The sequence below is a fragment of the Caloenas nicobarica genome, chromosome 8 (assembly GCF_036013445.1).
Source record: "Caloenas nicobarica isolate bCalNic1 chromosome 8, bCalNic1.hap1, whole genome shotgun sequence".
In the NCBI taxonomy this organism is placed as follows: domain Eukaryota; kingdom Metazoa; phylum Chordata; class Aves; order Columbiformes; family Columbidae; genus Caloenas; species Caloenas nicobarica.
The window spans coordinates 13,316,971-13,337,492 of NC_088252.1; the positions used below are offsets into that span (position 1 = coordinate 13,316,971).

The window sequence follows — 20,522 nt, forward strand, 5'->3', positions numbered from 1 at the left end:
AGCAGGAAAAGATTTGATTTTCCATTTCTGTGATATATATGAATAAGATTACAAAATTGCAAGTGTTTAATTTATTGACTGGGATTCTCTCCCAGATGAAATTTTAAATTCTCCTGATTACAGGTGCAACTTTTCAACATGAACGCTACAGTGTGTCTGATTTAATTCATTCACAGCTTGAAACAATCACCCCAAAACCACACCTGAACTGTCACCATCTAACACATTCACAAACCTAATTATACCCGTTTGAGAACTAACTCGAACTATTGTACTTAATGTTAACAGAATGGGGCAACTCCACAAAGGCATCTTGCCACTTAAACCAGGATTATGCCTAAATAATGGAGTGCCTTAGCTGTTGTCAAGTAACTTTATTAGGCACCAAAGTTCTGTCTACACCAAGGAGTGTGTCAGTCTTGTTAGCAAGAGATACACCAGGAGTTTCTGCAAACACGGACAAGCCCTGATAACACTTCAGAAGAATACTTGCGTAACAGATACGCACAGGTCTGTCCCCAACGCTAAGAACAGCAACAATCATCTCTGTTCTCCAAAATATGAGAGGAAGCCTCCCTTTTGCATCCAGTAACCCAAGAGTATTCATTCACTAAAGAATGAGAACCAGGGCCAGTTTTTTTCTGTCTGGGAGAATTAAAATGCAGGTCTCCTACCGGAATAATTTTAATCACTAGTCTGTACTTTCAGATAAGGAAAGGAAGCATAGTCAGCCCAGCTTGCCACAGCTGAACAATTTCAACTCTAACAATAAGAATCTACCATGTCAAAGACTGAGTGAGAATGTAAATGAAAATGACTTTCAGAAAGGAGATATCCAGACTGTTCTGTGTGGACTACTTAAAATATTGTACCCGATGACCGTCCTTGCAGCACGTGGTCCCTGGCATTAGATGAGTAGCCTGGCCATTAGTCAAGAGCCATCCACGTGTGGCATTCCCTCCCAGATCCTATGAGTATTCATTTCAAGCAGAAGAAACAAGCTCCAAATGGAGATGCTTTAGCCAAAAAACCCTGCTACCTATGAGTTAAAGGCAACGAATGTAGGAAAGTAAATTGTCTGGTGAATGGGAATTGTTCGCTGAACAAAGTGAACAAAGTGAACAACATTCTGAGTTAATGCTCTGCTGAGCACTGTGATATTTTTTCTAGGCACACCTAGAAAGAAAAATCTAGTTCCCTTCAGAATTAGGTAGTAAGTCTTTTTATGAGGAATACAAATTGGCATGTATGTGCTTTAGATTCTGCAATCATCACATTTAAAAGATGAAATTCCTTAGTAAATCTGTATTGCATTTAGATACACTGGGTACTACAAATGCTTCTTTTTCCCAGCCATCATCTATACAAGGAATAAAAAAAATACTGAAAGTATTCTAAAAAGCCTGAATCAAAAAAAGCTACAGCAAGAAAGCCACAGCATTCACTAACAAGGACAGGAAACAAACAAGCAATAAGAAAACCGAACCCACAAATAAACCAAACAACCTGTCAACCTACTTAGGAACGGTAATTCAGATTTAAAAATCTGCAGAAGTGACACAGCAGTACTTTAAGACTTACAGATTAGATAGCAAGACCTAAGTGAGCATTAACGTAATATCCAAAGGTAATAGTGCATGGACACTACAGATCGTAGTGGGAAAGACAAATGGAGTCTGATCAAAAGCACGCTCCAACAGCAGCAACAGAGTCACTGCTCCAGAAGGTTCAGGGGAGAAACTTGGTGAGAAAAGAGATTTTGAAAGTTAAGCCTGTGAATGGCAAAAAAGCAGAGAAAGTAATTTTAGAGTACAAGGGCCAAGTGATTAACCATTTTGTTTATGCATTTTTAGTGTGAAAAAGCCAGAAAATTTCCCCTATGTAACTATATCCAGTGATGCTAATTTTACAGAATGAGACTGCAGGTATATGAGTACAGAAAGAGCAACAGCTGATTTGTTAAGTGTTTCAAGGCATTCTCCCACAGTTTGAAACAGCATCCTCAAAGATCCAGGCTGCACTCTGCTGTTATTAGGCAAAGTGGCAGAGCAGTGGGTTTACCTAGAACAGCCCAGCATTTTTCAAAATTAAACCCAGTAAAACCACAATTACACAACAGATTTCATAGTATAATAAAAGATCAGAGTTCATTTAAAAAAAGGAATGCGAAGAAGGAAAGCAAAATGTCTTAATGTATGCTCCTTTTCTATGTATACAAATAGAATCCTCTTACCTTTTGTTGGACTCTGGTTCTGATCTATAAATCCTTTCAAGTCTCCATTTGTGGAAGTCACACCAACCTGAACAAAACATTTTTGAAGTCTTAAAATATGATAAAACTTTCTGTGTTTTTAGTATGCAACTAACAGTATTATGAAAGTAATCTGTTCTGCATTTCTGAAACATCATAATCCTACGGATAGTAGAGTCTAACAAGAGCATGAGATTCAAAGCAAAGGATCTAAGACAAACTCTAATTTTAACTAAGTTCTTACCTAAAAAACCCCTAAATATTCTGATAGTGTTCTACACATGACCCAGGCAGGACATTCTGGATATTACAGTGTAAGCCATTGTCCCCTCCAAGTCAAACAGAGCAGCTGCCACCAATAACACAACAGAAATCTGCCTGATGTTCAGTATTCTCAGTACTAAGCTACACAGCCTACAGGTCTGAGGAGATGTCACTATTGATGCATTTTAAATACATTCCCTAGTCTTCAGAGATAACCTGATTTACCCTGAGGGTAAATTACCAGAGACATGCAGAACTTAAATCATACACAGAATGGTGCATCTCAGATTTTGGCATGTACACAAAGCACAGGAAGGTAGAGTTTGTATAGAAAAAGGTAAGACCACTGTTCCTGGACGAGGGAGGGAAGAGACGGCAAATCCCTCAGATCCCAGCTGAGCAGGGACAGGCTCAGCAACAGCCAGCAACGAGAAGGCATTCTGCAGTTTCAGGGCATTACACTTGCACCACCTTGGTAACCTCTGATCAACCACGCATTTTGTTTTGCTTCCAAGATGGAAGATGTGATAAGCACTGAGGGACTGAGCTCTGCAGTAGGCAATTAAACCAAATAATACAAAATCTCTTTTTAAAATATAAAATTTGAGTACTTCTGTAAATAATTGGGACAAAGGCTTCAGGTATCCAAGTTAAGAAAAACCAATCATTCAATCCAGAATCAAATATTTGCCTTATTTTACAAATGTATGTAGTAATAAGGGAACATATGCTAGGGCTGCTTGTAGAATTTTAGTCATATCAAATTAGGGAATCATTTGACGGCAGGCAAATTAAATGGTAGGAACAAAACACTAAAATAAACTGTTCAAGAACAACAACAAAAACCCTATTAGAAGCATTCAACCACTTGGTTCCCCTAGAAAGCTTGTATTCAGCAAGAAATTTTTGAAGGGGAAAATCTGTGCACAGCATTGTGACAGACTCTTTTGAAAATACTTCCATTAAGATTTTTTTCACCATCAGGAGCAACATAATTGTTGCTGCACTACCCTGATCATAAATAACTGCCTAAATGAGCTAAGTTATGTGCTTCTGTAAACAAGCCCCTATAAATGCTCAATTTAGTTCATCAATTTATGTCAAACGTTGTCTGTATCTGACTTGCTCTTTCCTGTCAGACCCAACAACCAAGTGCTTTGGTTGTTGTAGACAGAAGTTGCTTCTGAAAGAGAGCAAGTCTCTCATATTTTCCTCTCTGTTTTCTGTTTTCCCCCCGCAGGTGGCAGCGGTGCAGAGGCAATGCAGCAGGGCTGGGGAGGACATCAATGGGAACGCCTGGATTTGAGCAGAGGAAAAAGGAAGAAGACATGAAAACACACGCAGAACGTCTCCTATCACGTTTTGGTAGCAGGTCCATATGGAAAACAGCAGCATTCTAGTATTCTTCCCCCCAGGTGCCTGGGCAGCAAGGGAAGCTCATGTGGTAAGAGGCCACTGTGATTCCTTACACTGAAAATGTATTCTTGAGCAGATCTTTAAAACAGAGGTTGGAAAGGTTAGTAAATTGCATAGCATATAGCGTTGAAAGGGCATTACAACTGCAAAGTCAAGAGGAAGAGCCAGCACTCTTGCATCATACTACTGCTGCCTTTGCACAATAAGTAACAGTATCAACTTCTTCCTAGGACCCTCGCCTCTGCAAGAAATAGAAGAACACAAATAGAAAATAACTTCAATTCAGAGAAGGAACAGGGGAGCCACAGCAATAAATATCAAGTGTTAGATATAAGTGCCTTAACTCATTACAAGAGAAAGGATAAGAATTATGATTCCCATGAACATCTTCAAAGACAGCACTGCAATTTGTTCACAACTGAACCTTCAGCTCCTTCATTTCCCTATTGATTCGTATCGGTGCTTCAATTAAACACCGAAGATTATGTGTATATATATATGCATTGTCAGCTGACAGTGACTCTCCAGCCATTATGAAAATTCAAACACTTACATTTAATTCTCTGAAAAATTTAGATTATTTAACTTTTCAGTATTTAAGGAAATGTACAGAAGTACTTGAGTTCTTTTTTGTGTGTGTGTGTGTGTGTATCTTTTATTTCGGTGATCCAAATGAAGCAAAACTACAGCAGAATTTTAGTTTGCATAGAGATATGTATTTTCATGATGATGGTCCAAGTAACACATCTATAAAACACATCCAATGAACAGGAGTACTTCTCTCAGTTTTGTAATCTTTGTATCTAAGTTTAGAAGAGCTTGAAAACAAACTTGAATTTCATGAGAACTTAAACGAGAAGTGTGGCAGTTCTAAAGGAATTTGTTTCTCTTACAGAAGAATGATCATAAACAAACTCTCAGAAAAAGCAAAGTGTGATGCAAAATCACAATACTGCAGCAGAATGAGAACTTTACAGTATTCTATTTTGATGTCAGAGAGGTGTACATGTTTGATGAAAAGATATGTGCCCTTTAAGAGTTTCTCAGATGTCCAAATTGCAGTATTTTAAAGTTCCCTTTCCTTACTCTGCATATCACTAAAATATTTCAGACAGTATAGCAGACAAACACTAATCTCACATTTAAAACAGAAACCCATAAACATATGCTATATCCTGGAAGTTGGCAAATTCAGAAGTGTTCCTGGGCCTTCTAACAGCAACAGAAAACACTAGGGCTGACACTATCAGCCAAAGTGTGCCGTTTTGAATAACTAAGGTTGGGAAATCCTAAAAAAGTGCTACAAATAAAGACAGAAAGTATATGACCACCCTTGTTCTTACACTGTTATTTATTTTGCAAATCCTTTGAACAAGTATACTTAACAAACATGAAAACCAAGTTCTACTTTCATCTGCACCACAGTAATTGGTTTTTTTAAAAATAAACCCATAAACATTAGCTAAATGACTATGTTTGCATAGTTTAATGTGCAAATTTTCAAAGCATGCATACCAATAAAATATTTATTCTGTAAAATAACTACAACCTTGAGTTAAACAAGAAAAAAAATGTATTTCTATACTCACAAGAGTAAGTTGCCCTGACTGAATGTCATATGTCTGTCCTTGGAAGTTTTCAAAACCCAAAGCCCCGAGCAGCCCAAAACGAAGCACCAAGAAAGTGGGCTCTGAATTCAAATTCAGTGTCAAAGAGCTTTACGCAAAGCACCAAGGTAGACGGCCTCCTGAGATCCCTTCCAACCTATGTCACTCTATGACTCTATCACACAACACTCCATGGATTTTATTTGCATTGGTATTTATCCTTTGACTGCATTGAACAAAAGGTCAAAACCACAAACGATTTGGATTTGTGCAGCTGTTCCACATACATCAGTAGAATTACCTATTTATACTGCAGTTGAACATGGCCTATGAAATAAATAAGTCAAAGGGCTTTGCATATATACATCAATTTATTTTCTGGGTTGGTCAGCTTGAATCAACAGTCAGACATAAGACATCTGAAAGCCTTACCTGGAACTACACACCAAATGAAACTATTAGTAAAGCCAACAGAAAAGAAATTTCCGAGACTTGAAAATTAATTTAACCAAACTATGCCCTTGGCATCAATCTAACCAAATATGCACAAAGGCTTTTGTAGTTACTGAACAGAGAGCCATCCTAGGGTTACCAGCATTTTTATTCTGGAGTACTTCTTTAGCCATGTTGGTTCCTAAACCTGTTCAGGTTTAATTAGACTGCAGGATGCCCTATGAGAGGCAGCCAACAGGTAAACTGCACAGGGCCCAAAGTCACTCACTGACCACCGAGCTTAATCAGAACTGTTCTCTCTACAAATTGTGTACCTCAGGAAGCATAGCTAATTAGGCAAAAAATTAAGGTCAGGATGTTAGACATTTCATAAGCTTTCTCAGAACTCAAAACAGGAGAGTCAAATATAGATCCTCTAGACACCACGCTACAGGCTTGTTAATGCAGGAGATGAACAAACAGGAAAGCACTCAGTCTTCTAGAAGCCAAGAATATACCAACATTAGTAAAGAAATATGCTGCCTTTCTGTTCTTTCTTGAGTTCTGAGACTCAAACTCAGTAGAAGGACTTTACTCTGGTGTGAAGGTGAGATGCTTCAAAAATACGAGAAGCTACTTGATAAGTCTGGAGCGATGTTAGAGGAATCACAGAATATCTTGAGTTGGAAGGGATCCACAAGGATCAGAAAGGAAACAGCATAAAGCATTGCCCCAGTTATCAACCCGACCTACAGCTGAGTAAACTCCACATCCGTAAAGAGTTTCTAATCAGTTTAAATTTACCAAAATACTGCAGAACAGGATGGGATATGCATTTGCGGTATACAAAAATTGGAAAAGATTTCTGAATTTCTTCTATGGAAGAAATGGACAAATAGAAGAAATCAAACACAAAGACCTTCAAATTCTGAAAGACAGAGGTGACTGATAGCATTCCAATATCAAAAGTAATACATGTTGTAGAATTATACTTACATTTTTTGCCGTCATGTCAGACAATGTTGCTTTAAATTCCGTAAAACCATAAGATACTCCTTTTCATCTTCACAGAATCTTTAAAATGAACATCCTGTAAGAAAGTTAATAAAAGATTGTAGTTAAAATACAATTTCAGTTACCTCTCTATCTGAAACCTTGCATTTCCAGAGGGCAGATTTTTTTTTTCCACTTTTTGATAAAATCAATCACCACAATAGTCAGGTTCTGCACAGATACTAGAAATGTATATTCTTGGAATAGGCAGAGATGTAATTTTAATTAACCTTTACACAAGGCCAAACTTTCTATGATCTAGTTGAAGATGTCCCTGCTCACTGCAGTGGGGGGTGGACTAGATGACCTTTGAAGGTCTCTTCCAAGCCAATCTATTCTATGATTCTATAAACTTACATAGAGGCCTACCTATATTAAAGAGCTAGCAAAGCGTGTCATGCCATTACTAAAGTCTTGTAATTAAAACCATGCAATTATTTGCATCTAATGCAGATTAACTCTAAAATCTCAAAGCAAATTCATTTTCTACATCATGTCTTTAGCCTCCAACAACAGAGAAAGCTGCTAATTCAATCTCTGCAGACATCCAAAGATCTTGATAAAAAGTAGGAAATGCAGTGATGCAATGATTTTTACTGGATTAATATTTGCTGTGTATAAACTATGAAATGCACCCAGGAAAAAATGTTGCAGTTCAAACTCATATTTTTAATATTTCCAGGCCTTTTATTATTGCCATGTAATTAGAACTATTATATTAGAATTCCAGGAAAAGACAAACACCTTGGTATATACTGAAAAATACAAAATGACTTCTTTTTAAAATCAAAGCTTCCAGAAAACAGAAGAAAACAACTTACAAATCAATGCTGGCAACACAAACCATTTTAAAGACAGAATTAACTTGACAAGGCATTTAAGTAGTTCAAAAGTACTTTACAAGCACTACTTGCTGTTAATAAATGGACTAGAGAAGACATCTAAATTGCACTTGGATATATAAGAGAGGGAGAGCTGCTCACACTTTCAAGTGTGGAATCAGTTCAGCAAAATCTTTTGGAAGATGCGTGAATTAGTTACCAAATATGAGTCACAACCATTTACAGCAGAACTCACAAACTACAAAAGTAGGGTGCAATTCATGCTTTTTCCACTGTATTTTAACCTACACAAAGTTTGAGAATGGCCAGTGTCTTCACCTCCCTTCTAGAAAAGTGCCAAAAAATGTTTCAGTAGTGTGTGTAGCTAATGGGGAACTCTACCATCACTACACTAGTGGACAATCCAGAAGAATTTTAAATTCTAGGATGTTTCAATAGATTTCTTGGTTATTCAGATGTATTAATTAAACTCTTATTAGAGCTAGTGGAAAAACATCTTATTCAACTTAGAGGTGTTCTTCATCTCCTGTTCAATGAGCTGTGTTTATCTTCTTTTATGCCTCAGTTTATTGCAGTCATAATTAAGCAGTTACTCCAGCATGTGGAGGACGCTACGCAATTCTGCCTGGTAAGACCTTCTCTCACAAAAACTTGTATGTTTTAGTTTCACAACAAAACATCCAAGAAAATAAGAAGCATTTTTATCTGCCTTCAGAGAGGATACTACAAAGAGATATCTATTTACACCCTGGGGGAAAGGGGCTACTGGATCTGTGTAGCAATCCTGAAACCTGAAGAAGAGCCACAGAAAAGCCATAAAGCTACAGTGGTCATGACATGGAGCAAATACTGAAACTTGCATTGGGTCTGAAAACTATGATCTATGTGCCTTCTCTTTTTCCACCTTCCTCCTCCTCCCACACAAACTCTCCAAACACATCCTCTGGAGCTCTGGACAAAATTCATGATGCAGTCTGACCTCCCTCTCTTGCTTTAAGAGGTTTTACAAGTAATTTACTCAAATACAACATAGTTAAGAACACATTTGCTAAGCAGTTTTAACCTGTTTACAGATAAGCAAACTAGTTTCATCTTTGACAAGTGCTTTGCTGTCAAGTTTAGTGATCCAGAAGCTATTGTCCATAAACCATCAGAGTCCTTTGCCACAATGCTCTTCAGCCAGTTCGAACAGTTGGTATTCTTCCAGCTTTATGAACACATTTTGTCAAGCTCAAGAAGCCAGACTTTGTGACCCCACCATCTGCCATGACCTCTTGTCAGGTTCAGACAAAAGAACCTACACAGATGGCCTCAAAATGGAGATTCTCTTCATTCCCAATTGCTGTTTGACAGCTTGCACCACACAGATACAGAAACATAAACCTCAACCTTTTTGTTCTTTAGCTGGTTTCTACTGAAATGAAGCTGCATAAAGACAGGTTTAGAGCCCGAAGCACGAGATGCAAAGATTGCTTTATCGGAACTAAGGTAGTCTCTTCATAACCTAAGCCTTGGTTTATAATCCACTCCCACAATTTTGCCTTTTGGTCAAATACTGTACAGTACAGTGAGACAACTGAACCATCTGACTTTGTAAACTTTGAGCTGTAGTTTCTTCTAGAACATATGTTGCTAATCACTTATGCCAATGACATTCAAAAGCCAGTTCAGGCATTAAATTTACAAAAGCCCAGATAAGCAAGCTCTAGTTACAACAAAACAGTACAAGAGTGTTTATCCTTACCTATTCTCATTCTAGGTTAAAACCCAGATATATTCTGAACTTTCTATGATACTGAAGCTGAATCCCAGTACAAGAAACAATGCAAAACAGAAAACAATTATCTGCAGAAAAATGTCATATTCCTTCATAGGTTTATTTTCTATGGTCCAAAGTATTATTTTTAAATTATCCCTTTAAGATACATATACTGACTAAAACCTAATAGTAAAAAAGAATAAAGCCCCATACCATAACAGTCTATTTTCTGTCCCTGAAAATTAAGCTTTACCCAACTTATCTTGGTTTTCTTCAGCTTTCTCAAATTCTTATCGTACTTCACGTATCAAACCTTAAGGCAGACCAGCACCACACAAAGATTCTCCCACTTCCACTTCACAACAGAAAGTGTCATTAAGGCAGGTATTACATCAGTATCAAACATCTACAAAATAAAACCACTATTAGACAGTCACCTAAACTGTTATGACGAAAAGTCTTCATGGAACACAGAAAAAAATGTAGACATATTTTAGTATACCAGAATGATTTTTATCATCACCAAGGAGTGGTTTTTTCATTTACTTGATCAGGAGTTGTGCAAAGTGAAAATTATTCCAAGTAAGTGGGTCAGATAAGAGGAAAGGAAGTGTCATCAATTTCAAGAAAAAGAAACCTGTGTAATGCCAGCCTTTCCACCAGAAACTAGTTTATATTCTTCAGACACCTCTCCATAATACTAACTTTAAAGCCACGGTACTACAAGGCTGATTTCAGAAGACAGCAGTCACAAAAAGATTCCTTATTAATCAGTACAAGCTCAGTTTTAAGCCACTAATTTATGTACAGCATCTACACGGATTAGACCACCTGTTACACATATGTTGCTTCATTGTGTCTCAGTATTCAGGCCAGTATAATTTCAAAATTACGAAGTACTTATCAGAAATCCACCTGCTCCCAATAAGTGTTTCCCCATCTTGTTCCTAAAAAAACATTTCAATATCCAACTCCTTTTTGAAGCAATTGAGATTAAAAGGGCCAATTTTAGTGAAAATATCTGTATGTACTAGTCAGATTAATTTATTGGTACCCCAAGAAACAGAAATACAACTTTGTTATCAAATATCTGAAATTTAAATTACAGATTTTGCATCTCTATAAGATTCCACTGATTTGTCAACTTTTTTTTTTCCTGAGCCCTCTCCAGATGACTTACTCCCAGTTTTATCAGTTATTTATGTATACAAGAAGTAAACTTGGCCTACAAACTGCATAAGACAGGAATACCCATGTCCATATAACATCCAGCTTGTCACTTAATGAAGAACTCCAAAAGCCAACCAAGGGGTATATTCAACGAGTCTGACACACAGAATGGGAAATAAGTCACCATCTTCAGCTACCAAACAGTAATTTTTATTTTGAATATAATATTAGAAAGTAGCTCTTAGGAAACATTTGAAAGGAACTCTCACCACGATGTGCATGATGAAGGTCTTGCAGGTACTACAGCTTTTTTTTCCAGTTTTTACTGTGAACAACTATATGCCTTCGCGAAAGCCCTAGTAGATAATAGACAACGTGATGAGAGAAACCGAAGAAGAAAATCTAAGTGACTTGACTGCTAAATGATAGTGGGAGTTTTAAACAAAATTTCAAAAGCTTCATCATTTACTGTTTTTTACATGACTTAAAACACTGCAACTTATGAATCCAAAGTACAGAAGTTTTCACCGCTACATGACACAAAACCAAAATGAGCATGACTGCTCTAAACCAAGATGAAAATGGAAGATATAACTACCTGAACCTAATTTGAAAGGCTGTAGGTTGGGGGAACCGGGTGACACACAGGAAATCAGAAGGAACAAAACCAAATAAGTACCTACAATTGACCAGGTTCTCCTAGGTTGCTGTGATTGTGCAGAATGCCAATGTATCATCAGAAAAAAATAACCGGCACCTCCTGACAACAGCAGTAATTATGACTCAAGTTTACACTAAAAAAATCCTGGAAAAACAGATAAGGCCTATATGCAAGCTCAATTAGTATAAACTATAGCACTTAAACTATATAAGGAACAACCAACATTTAGTGCCGTTTGCTAAAAGCACATCAGGGGAAATGTCCCTTTGAGAACCTCATGCAGCATATATTGAGGCAACAAAGGAATTGGATCCCTTTCAATACTCTTGGATTTTATCCCAAACGCTACATCCCCATTACTCCCACTACTTACTATGTTTACTCTCACTGTTGTACATATTATGACTACTAAAAGCACTGTTGATGGAGACTACTGAATATCTTGAATCTCTGGGGATGAAAACAGGTCTGAGTGGATGTACAAGTGACAAGAACACACAACACAGGAATAAAATCCAAAGCTGTAATCAAACTCTACCCGAGATGAAAGTGCCCAAAGTCTCCATCAGGTTAACACCACTGTTGAGCCTCAAGTTCTCCTGCTTGTCCAGTCCTGACAGTGCCAAGACCCAAACCCCATCAACCTGGAACTATATATTCCTCCCTCAAGACACTCTGTTTCTTAGACACACTCTGAGACAAGCCCAATGTCACAAAACTACTAGCAGTAAACTACATGTCTAAGAATAGGAGCAGCACTCCTGGCTTATTCCAAAATCAGTGAGGTAAAGCATGTCCCTTATTGCTCAAATACAGAGGATGTTACATTAAACACGTGGAATAATTCCCAAGCACTTGAACCTTTGAAGGCTCTTTTAATTCCCCAAACCAGCTCACTGTCATTCAAGATGAAGTATGTAGGGCTTGACATCAGAACAGTGGATAACATTCATGCAGCACTTTAAAAAGTATGATCTAAAAATTCTGTTTAAGTTTTATAGACAACTTTTATCAGGACAGATACATTTGGAATTAACAGAAATTTAACTGCAGATCTTTTAAGTAGACAATTTATTCTATAAACTCATCTTTTGTTCTCTAACTAGGTTTCTAGCCCGGGGGTTTTTCCATAGCTGATGACTGTACAGGGCACAACATTTAAGAGTCTACTGCTTCAGTGGAAAGAGGCAGGTACGACTTTCCTTTCAGAGTAAAGAGCACGCTGTATTTTCACAAACATATTTTTGCCTTAAGAAATTTCATTTTAGCAGTGGATTGGCATTTGAAAAAAATTTAGTGATCTATATGGATGAATTTAAAATATCTTGGTAAGACAGTCTTTGTGCATTGCCAATTATACATTAGCTCCTCTTTCAACTAAGCTCAGCTGAAAAGAGCATATTTTTGACTACTGAAACTTCAAGCAAGCTTCTTGCTACTGTCAGCTCATATACTGTATGATACATCAGAGAAAGCTCTAGATATTAATCTGGTCTTGTAATGAGTTTTAATTTTGAGATTTTAAAATTTCCAGAGTATCAGTACATTGACAAATATACAGAACAGTTTAATCGTCCTGCCGAGATACATTTTTGTCTACACCCTGCGGCTGAAAGGATCTTAACATCCAGTGAACTGAAGATAATTTTATGTTTGTATTTAATTAAAGATCACCAAGTTATACAGGGATAAGGAACTTGATGATGTAACTATTTCCTTCATTTTTCTTATAATTTGCTAGAAGCTTTTTTCTAGTTTAAAGCCATTATTAACTCTACTCTTGTATGGATTGAAGATTATGACAGTATTCACTGAACAGTAAAGGTTACAAAAAATTTCATATTTCTTTAGCTATAATTCAGTACAAAGGCAAAAAGGGATTTTTCTAGAGATGCACAAGCTCTAAAGTACTGATTACAGCACACGAAATTACCTAACGGGTACAATTCCATGAAACAAGTTGCACTGATGTAAGATCCTACCTCTGCTATCATTGTTAAGAGAGATCTTCCACTTTTCCCTTACTTCTATTTTCCACTCCTTCCCATTTCTACCTAACCCCCTTGGTGAGCCAGTTTAGTTCTAATACTGTCAGAATAGCAACAATGGGGCTAAAAGGAGGAATAAGAAACTCCTCCAAATGCTGCAACCCACTGACAGCACAGATGACCACCTAGGGCTGTGCACAGGACAGCACCAACCCTTCAGATTTAGCAAGCTGTTTGATCAGTTCAGTCTGATTTGCAGAACCACATAATGACTTGGTTTTTGAAAAAAAAAGAAAAAATTACAATCTTTTGAAAATTTACTCATGAGTTGAAATCTGACAAAAGGTTGGATATGGTTTGTATGTATGAAGACTACTCTATACTTTTGAAGAGTTCACCGGAGGGTGTGCATGCTCCAAAAATCCATGAGGAAGAAGTGGGCTATTTTGTGTTCAGATCACAGCTTTACCAATTTCTCACACAGCAAGAAGCAGGATGAACAATTCAGTTTTGACAGACAGCAGAGGCCTGTTGGTATAAAGAATCAACACACAGCTTAAAATTTTATCAGTTGTATGGATGAAGTTGTTGATTTTTAAAAATGGTTTAAATGTATTTGCAATTGTAAGGTGAATTTTAAATAAAGTGAAGCTCACAACAACTGGATTGCACATTTAAGAGAACAAAAATGTATTTCTCCAGTCTCAAGGTCAAGTTTATAATGAAGGGGAAAGTTACATCTTTCCTTACAATAAATGGAGAGCCCATGCATGCAAAGGTTTTTGATTTCACTCTGGGAATATAAGATCACTTTCACTTGCAGTTCCTAATCTCATTCATAATTAGTGGTCATGTTACCAACATACTTTCTATTACAGGTCAATTGCAGTAATTCTAGTAATTACAACTATTGCTCATGTGGGAAAGGTTTAATACTTGGATGACTGTTATGGTTCACAAGTGACTTTTAGTATGTTAGTGCTTTGGCATTCACAAGCCTTAATGAGCAAATACTGATATATTTGCTTTAAGACTTTTAATTCCCACAAATATCTTTATAATAGCTGCTACCAAGTTGAAAATACAGCTATACAACTTCACAAAAAGTTCATAGCCTTAAAGACAGCGTTTCCCTGTAGCACCCTGCCAATTTCATTCTGAACATATGACCTTATTTTTCTTGATCTTTTCCACTTACATCTTGGGCTGAAATCCCCAATAACAACTCAGTGAATGAAAATGGTCACTTATTCACACAGAACACACCTGCTAACACCTACCATGGGGAAATAGATTATGAGTTCCTATCAAAGCAACCTTTTCGTGCACCCTGACAGATGATAGAGTCACTCGACAGAGGGTTAGTAAGGGACTCTGTTGAACAAAAGAACTAAAGAGGTTGTAAGGCAGAACTGAATCATTTGCTATTCCCGCCCAAACTGAAACAAACCTGGCAGCAACAGGAACCTGACGAAACAGGAGAAACCTGACTTGCCAAACAGGGGAGCATGCCCTAACTTCCACAGAAAAAAAAAAAAAGCTGCAAGACCAGACTTACATTCACAAACGGTCTAAAGAAGTTAAAAAAAACCATTACGTTTGGGACACAGGCACTCCATTCACTGTTGGGAAAGAATCAGCTATCTAGGAACAGGAGAAGCATAATCTCAACCACCATCACTGCTTCCTCTTACTACTGTTTGTGTAAAACCTGATCACCAGGGCATGTCCCACTGATTGAAATAATGTAAAACCAGTCAAAAGAAAAGGAACATTGCCTTTATAAAATGGATTATTTCTAGAAGCTACGTTAACTATTTAGAAGTTTTGTGAAAAACCTGGCTGTTTATGTCTATAAAATAACTTCAGGACTCTAAACCAGGAAGATCACAGTGCCATGACAATTCTGCCTTCAAAGATACCTCTAAAGAAGCCCCCTCTGCAATTCATGCTTAAGCGATTTGGAAGTTAACAATATCAAGTTGTCTTCTACCTCTCTTTTAAACGTTGTCACCAACTCAGAAAAAATGAAATTGTGCCAACACCAGGACTGCTGCAGTTCACAACCAAGCATACTAACAAAAACAAATGCTAATCTTTTTCCAGCTTAGTTGCAGTCTCTATTGTGACAGCCAGTACTAAATGTGAGCTGGATAAAGCACTATTTTCTCAGCAAGTTAGTGCTGCAAAAATCTAAAAGTTTGTATATGTTTCAGTAAAGACAAATATTCTCTAAAGTGGCTTCAGTAGGCTGCAGATCTTGGAAAGTGTGTTCTGAAAGGCAAAGAATTTCTTCAATGGTACTAAGTGAATAGCTAGATCTAGGAGAAGTTATTTCCAAATATCACACCTTTTCGTTTAATTACTATTCCGTGTTTCAGTAGAAATATTATATTCTAGAAAGTTGCGCTTTTGTTACAGATTCCGCTAATACATATATTAGAATACACATTGTTAGCATGTATTATAATATATAGTAGTCTGGTAAACTGAACTATCATAGGCATACAGTTTGATTCGCTTAGACTGATTTTTATGCCATTCATATTGGAAAGTATAAAAGTAAACTTAAACAGCCTGTAAAGACCTCTATTGGAAACTATCAGTGCATAAAGAAAACCAGACAAAGCAGAAAAAAAGTTCCATTAATGAAACTATAAGATCACTTACTACTGCCCCACCCTCTGGCAAAAGAGCCATAGTCTAGAAATCAAAAAACGGGAGGAAAAAATAATTAATTTCATCTTACTACTGGACGTTACAAAAAACGCGCGACAAATCAAACCAGGAGGTTGTAAAACTGTCACTCCCTACTGCATCTGCACCTTTTTACAGTATTCCCTAGCATATACCTGGTCTTTCAGATCCCGCAACAAGCATTTATACTATCAGCTTTGACATAATATGTGTGCTATTACCACACCAAGATGTTTGGCCCCTACAGTAGTGTCCAACGTATACAAGGGCAGATAAAGATCAAGAATTCTGCTGTAGTATTGACATCCCTTGCAAACAGCACTGTGCCTTTTGCCCAGCTGAATTGTCTGGCCTGTCACCTTTACACTGGGTAGCTGCTCTCAGGATGCTGTACTGAAAACTGTACTTTATCACTTTGAACAGCAAGGTTGCCAGTCAGAACCCTCTGCAGCAATAAAGAGCATTGCTATCAGTGGTGCATGTTTTCTGTAAAATTAATTACATCAATATAGTACAAGTCAAATGGTTTCGTTTCTTTTTGTTGTGTTATAACAGTGATTTCTGTGCAAACAGGAAGTGGTTAAAAGAAAGCCCAATGATTTGACAGTGAAATAAGATCACTCTTAAATTCACCCATGAGACAATCTCGCTAATATTTAATAATTTTCAGTTCTTTCGTTAGTATAGAACTAAATCATTTGACTCCTTCCGCTTTCAGAGGCACTAGGCCCACTTCACAACAAGAAAGTTTTCAAAGGAGAAAAATTTGTCCTTTTTTAACTCTTACGACCACCTCTCCTGCCAAGTCTTTTCTAGAACGCAAACTTCTCCTTACTCTTTCATGTTTCTTCAAAGTGCTGTAGTTAGCACCCAATAAGCTATTTTGAACAGAAGTTCCTGAAATTCAGTACTTCACTATGTACAAAGCATCTTTGAGTACACATGGCACTGGCACAAATATGGGCTGTGAAATACAGTTCTGCATTTGTTCTATAACACTGGTCATCTGTCATGTATACAAATAATACATTTTGTGTATAAACCAGGATATAGTATATTCAAATTAACTAAAATTTATTTGGGATGGGTAAAGAAATGGAGAAAAAATTATTCATTTCTCTTTTAATAGCATCATTTTGTACTAGCATAAAATTATTTTTAATCAAAGATTATACCAAGTTGCAATTAGTTACAACATCACACAAGCTCCAATGTTTTGTCAGTAAAATTAAGCTACAGCGGTGATAGTAGTTGAAAAAAAAAAATCTATCAGCTGTTAAAAGTATTAATGAAGTAAAGAAAATAAGTGATTTCCAAATGATGAATACTAACCAAGTAATTTTTTAAAAACTTGACACAGTATATCAATCTAAACTATTCACTTTATCTGTCAATCAAAAATTTACAAAGAAAATGAAAACCAAATTCCTTTCCAGAGAGGCAAACAGCACAAGCTCTGATACATGGCTCAGCATCCCGCCTTTACTCAACGAGGGAGCACGCTTTTGGATGCGGTTTTCTTCCACCTTTCAGGGATGTTTCCTTATTCCGTATTTCCTCCTATTGTTTGTATTCTCAGTTCGAAAGACAGTGTTTATACTTGGATTCACCTCTGCCGTTAAACCCTTTTACGGCTGGAAGCCAGGTAAGGCCTGTAACTCCAAGGGTGCAGGAAGAGGCATTCCATTAAGTTTTGTTGTTGTTGCTGTCGGACGAACCCTCCCCCGGTGAAGCCGTGAGTCACAGCCCCCACGCTCCGAAGTCGCAGCCGCCCTGTGCGCGGCCGCCAGCCTGCCGGCCCCTTCCTGAACTTTACCTCCCGCCCCAGCCCCGCCGCGCCAGCAGCCAGGGCCGCCCCCCCGCACGCCCGCGGCGGCGCCGGTTCAGGCCCGGCGCGCTCCCCACAATGGAGGAGCGGGTGGCCGGCGGCGCGCAGGGCGGCTGTCACCCGCCAGCCGGGCACGCCGCCGCGCCGCGGCCGCCGCAGGTGTCAGGCACCGGCTCGGCTCCCTCCCGGGGCGCGGGAGGCGCCCGCAGCCGCCGCCGCATTCCCCGCCCGCCCCGCGTGCGGCACGGCGAGGGCGGGGGGCGGCGACGCACCCGAGTCGCCGGACGGCGCGGGGGCGGCGGGGGCCGGCCGCTAAACGCCGCTGGGTGCGCGGCGGGGAAAGCGGCGCCCCGGCCCGCCGGGAAGAAAGGCGCTGCCCCTTCCTCACGGTCCCGCGGCGCCCGCCCCCTCCCCCCGGGTCCCCGCTCACCTGCGAGCCCGGCAGCGGCGAGGAAAGAGGGCGAGGGAGGGCGGCAGCGCAGGCCGGGCCTAGAGAGCGGCGCTGAGGCGACGCGACGGCGACGGTCCCTCGGCAGGCGCGCGGCAGGGAGCCAGCCGCTCCGCCCGGCCCCGCGCGCCGACGACGCCTCTCGGCCGGGCCGGCGCCGCGCACCCGCCGCTCGCGAGGAGGCCCCGGAGACGGGAGCCCACCAGGGCCAGTCCGCGAGCCCCGGCGCGTGGCGGCGCGAGCCGTCGCCGCGCCCCCGGCTCGGCAGCCGCCGCCACCCCCCGCACCCGGCCCCGCTCGCCGCCTCGCGCCGCCGCCGCGCCGCGCTCTGCCCGAGTCCTTCTCCCCCGCACAAGCTTGGCGGCGTCTGGCAACCAGGGGCGCCCATTGGCCGCCGCGTCGCGTGAGGTCAGGCGCCCTCCCCGCGCTATTGGCTCGATCCCGTGTGTGTACACACGCCGCCCGCCAATCCGCGGGGCGACGGCGAGGGGGGCGGGGCGGAAGGGCGTGGCTGGCCCAGACGAGAGGCCGCCGCGCTCCGGTGCGGCCCGCCGGGCAGCGGGTGGGGCCGAGGGCCAGGGCGGCCGCCCGGTGCGGGCGGGGAGCGGGGACGGGCCCCTGCGCGCGGGTTCGCGCCCGGCGACAGCTCCAGCTGACCGTACCTGCCTTCCGGGCGGACTGAGGCGGGGCGGTGCAGGTCGGTGTGAGACAGCGGTGCTGGTGTTTATATACACGCAGCGGCGCCGCGGTGTCTGCGGCCACGGGCCTCGCCGGGCTCTGTCCCGCTTATCTGAGAGGAGCTGGCGCGGCTGGGTCCTGGGGATGCAAAGTTCAGCCGCGCCGCGGGTTCGGCCGCCTCAGGTACCAACATCCCTCCCGGGGCGCGGGGAACCGGCTGCAGGACCAGCGGCGGGGCCGGGGGCACCGCACCCTGCTCGGCAAACCCCGGACCTGCTGTAACCAGCGCGCCCTGCAGCAGCTCCGCACCGTCCTGCCGGGAAACAAAGGAGCTCTTGGCAAACAAAGAGACGGGGTTAGCGGGGAGCAGGTGCCGCGCTGCTTCCCCCCGTCGCTGCCCCGCGGAGCTGCCGCTGCTCGCAGGAGGGGGTGCTGGATACAGCCCCGAGAAACCGAGCCCGAGCTGTAGGTATTAGAGATTTAACAAGTATTTGCTTTCAGCATTTCCTCTTTGAAAAACTGATTTAAACAAAGCAGGATTAAATATTCTTATAGAGACGATATGAAAAGAAAACACTCCTGAGACTAAAAAAAAAAAAAAAAAAAAAAAAGGCAATAGTTCCATTCAAGCAACAATGCAACGTTTGTTAGTCTTTCTCTGGTCCACAGGCATGTATCGAAGGTGCACTGTAACCCATTTTTCAGTTTTCTAAAACACAAAGTCACCTTATTGCCACTGAGCAAAACAAGGTTTATGTGAATGCAGAAACACATTTTAGAAACCTCTAGACCATACATAGAGTAGACCAAACATGTTAAAACTACTAAAACCCATGTAACTACTCCTACATTTACAGAGTCCTAAACTTACATTTGGCCCTTTGAAGGCAACCGTGAGGCTGACGTGGCCCCCGGTGAAAATGAGTTTGACACCGCTACTCTAGAAAGACATTTGATGCTATCTCCTTTACTAAAAATGGAAACAAACATCAAAAACAGGTGTTGAACCTGTAAAATACAGTTCTTAAATGAAGGACTAGGGCAAAAATTAGCAAGCAAGAACTTTATGTTTACTTCAGTGGGATACCTCACCACTGAAAATTACCGCGTGCCCAGGAATTTGCTGACTTTGTGGTTTTAGTTTCTCTTCATACAAAAAGTACCTTCATCACATGCAACAAGACCTTTACAAATATTTGCAGTGTTATGTAAGATACCTTCAAGAAAGCATTTTAAATAAAGCAAACTATTGTGTATTCTCTTGGAGAGCCCTCTCAACAGGTACAATCACAACAGGCAACTGAAGCGTGCCCTGACAGAGGCACCGGAGGCATGTGCTGCCTTAGGAAAGGAAGCAAAACAGAAGCAAAGCAGGTTGGCTGGTTTATTGCATTATTCAGTACATTAGCTTGCACTGAGCTAAACAAA

At 40.6% G+C, this 20,522-nt stretch overlaps 1 protein-coding gene across 2 annotated transcripts in view; it reads right to left on the reverse strand.

Annotated features, from left to right (window-relative positions):
- TFDP2 (transcription factor Dp-2) overlaps positions 1-18,475 on the reverse strand; it is a 53,450-nt gene extending 34,975 nt beyond the window's left edge. Inside the window, exons 1-3 of one of the 2 annotated variants that reach the window (XM_065640149.1) lie at positions 18,399-18,475; positions 6,967-7,060; positions 2,234-2,300 (exon numbers count right to left, since the gene is read on the reverse strand). In XM_065640149.1, coding sequence (XP_065496221.1) covers positions 2,234-2,300; positions 6,967-6,981 — 82 coding nt within the window. In that variant the 5' untranslated portion in view covers positions 6,982-7,060; positions 18,399-18,475. Of the gene's footprint in view, positions 1-2,233; positions 2,301-6,966; positions 7,061-18,398 lie in introns of those variants that run through there. The other variant, XM_065640150.1, reaches the window with a different exon arrangement.
- Between the last annotated feature and the right edge of the window lie 2,047 nt (positions 18,476-20,522).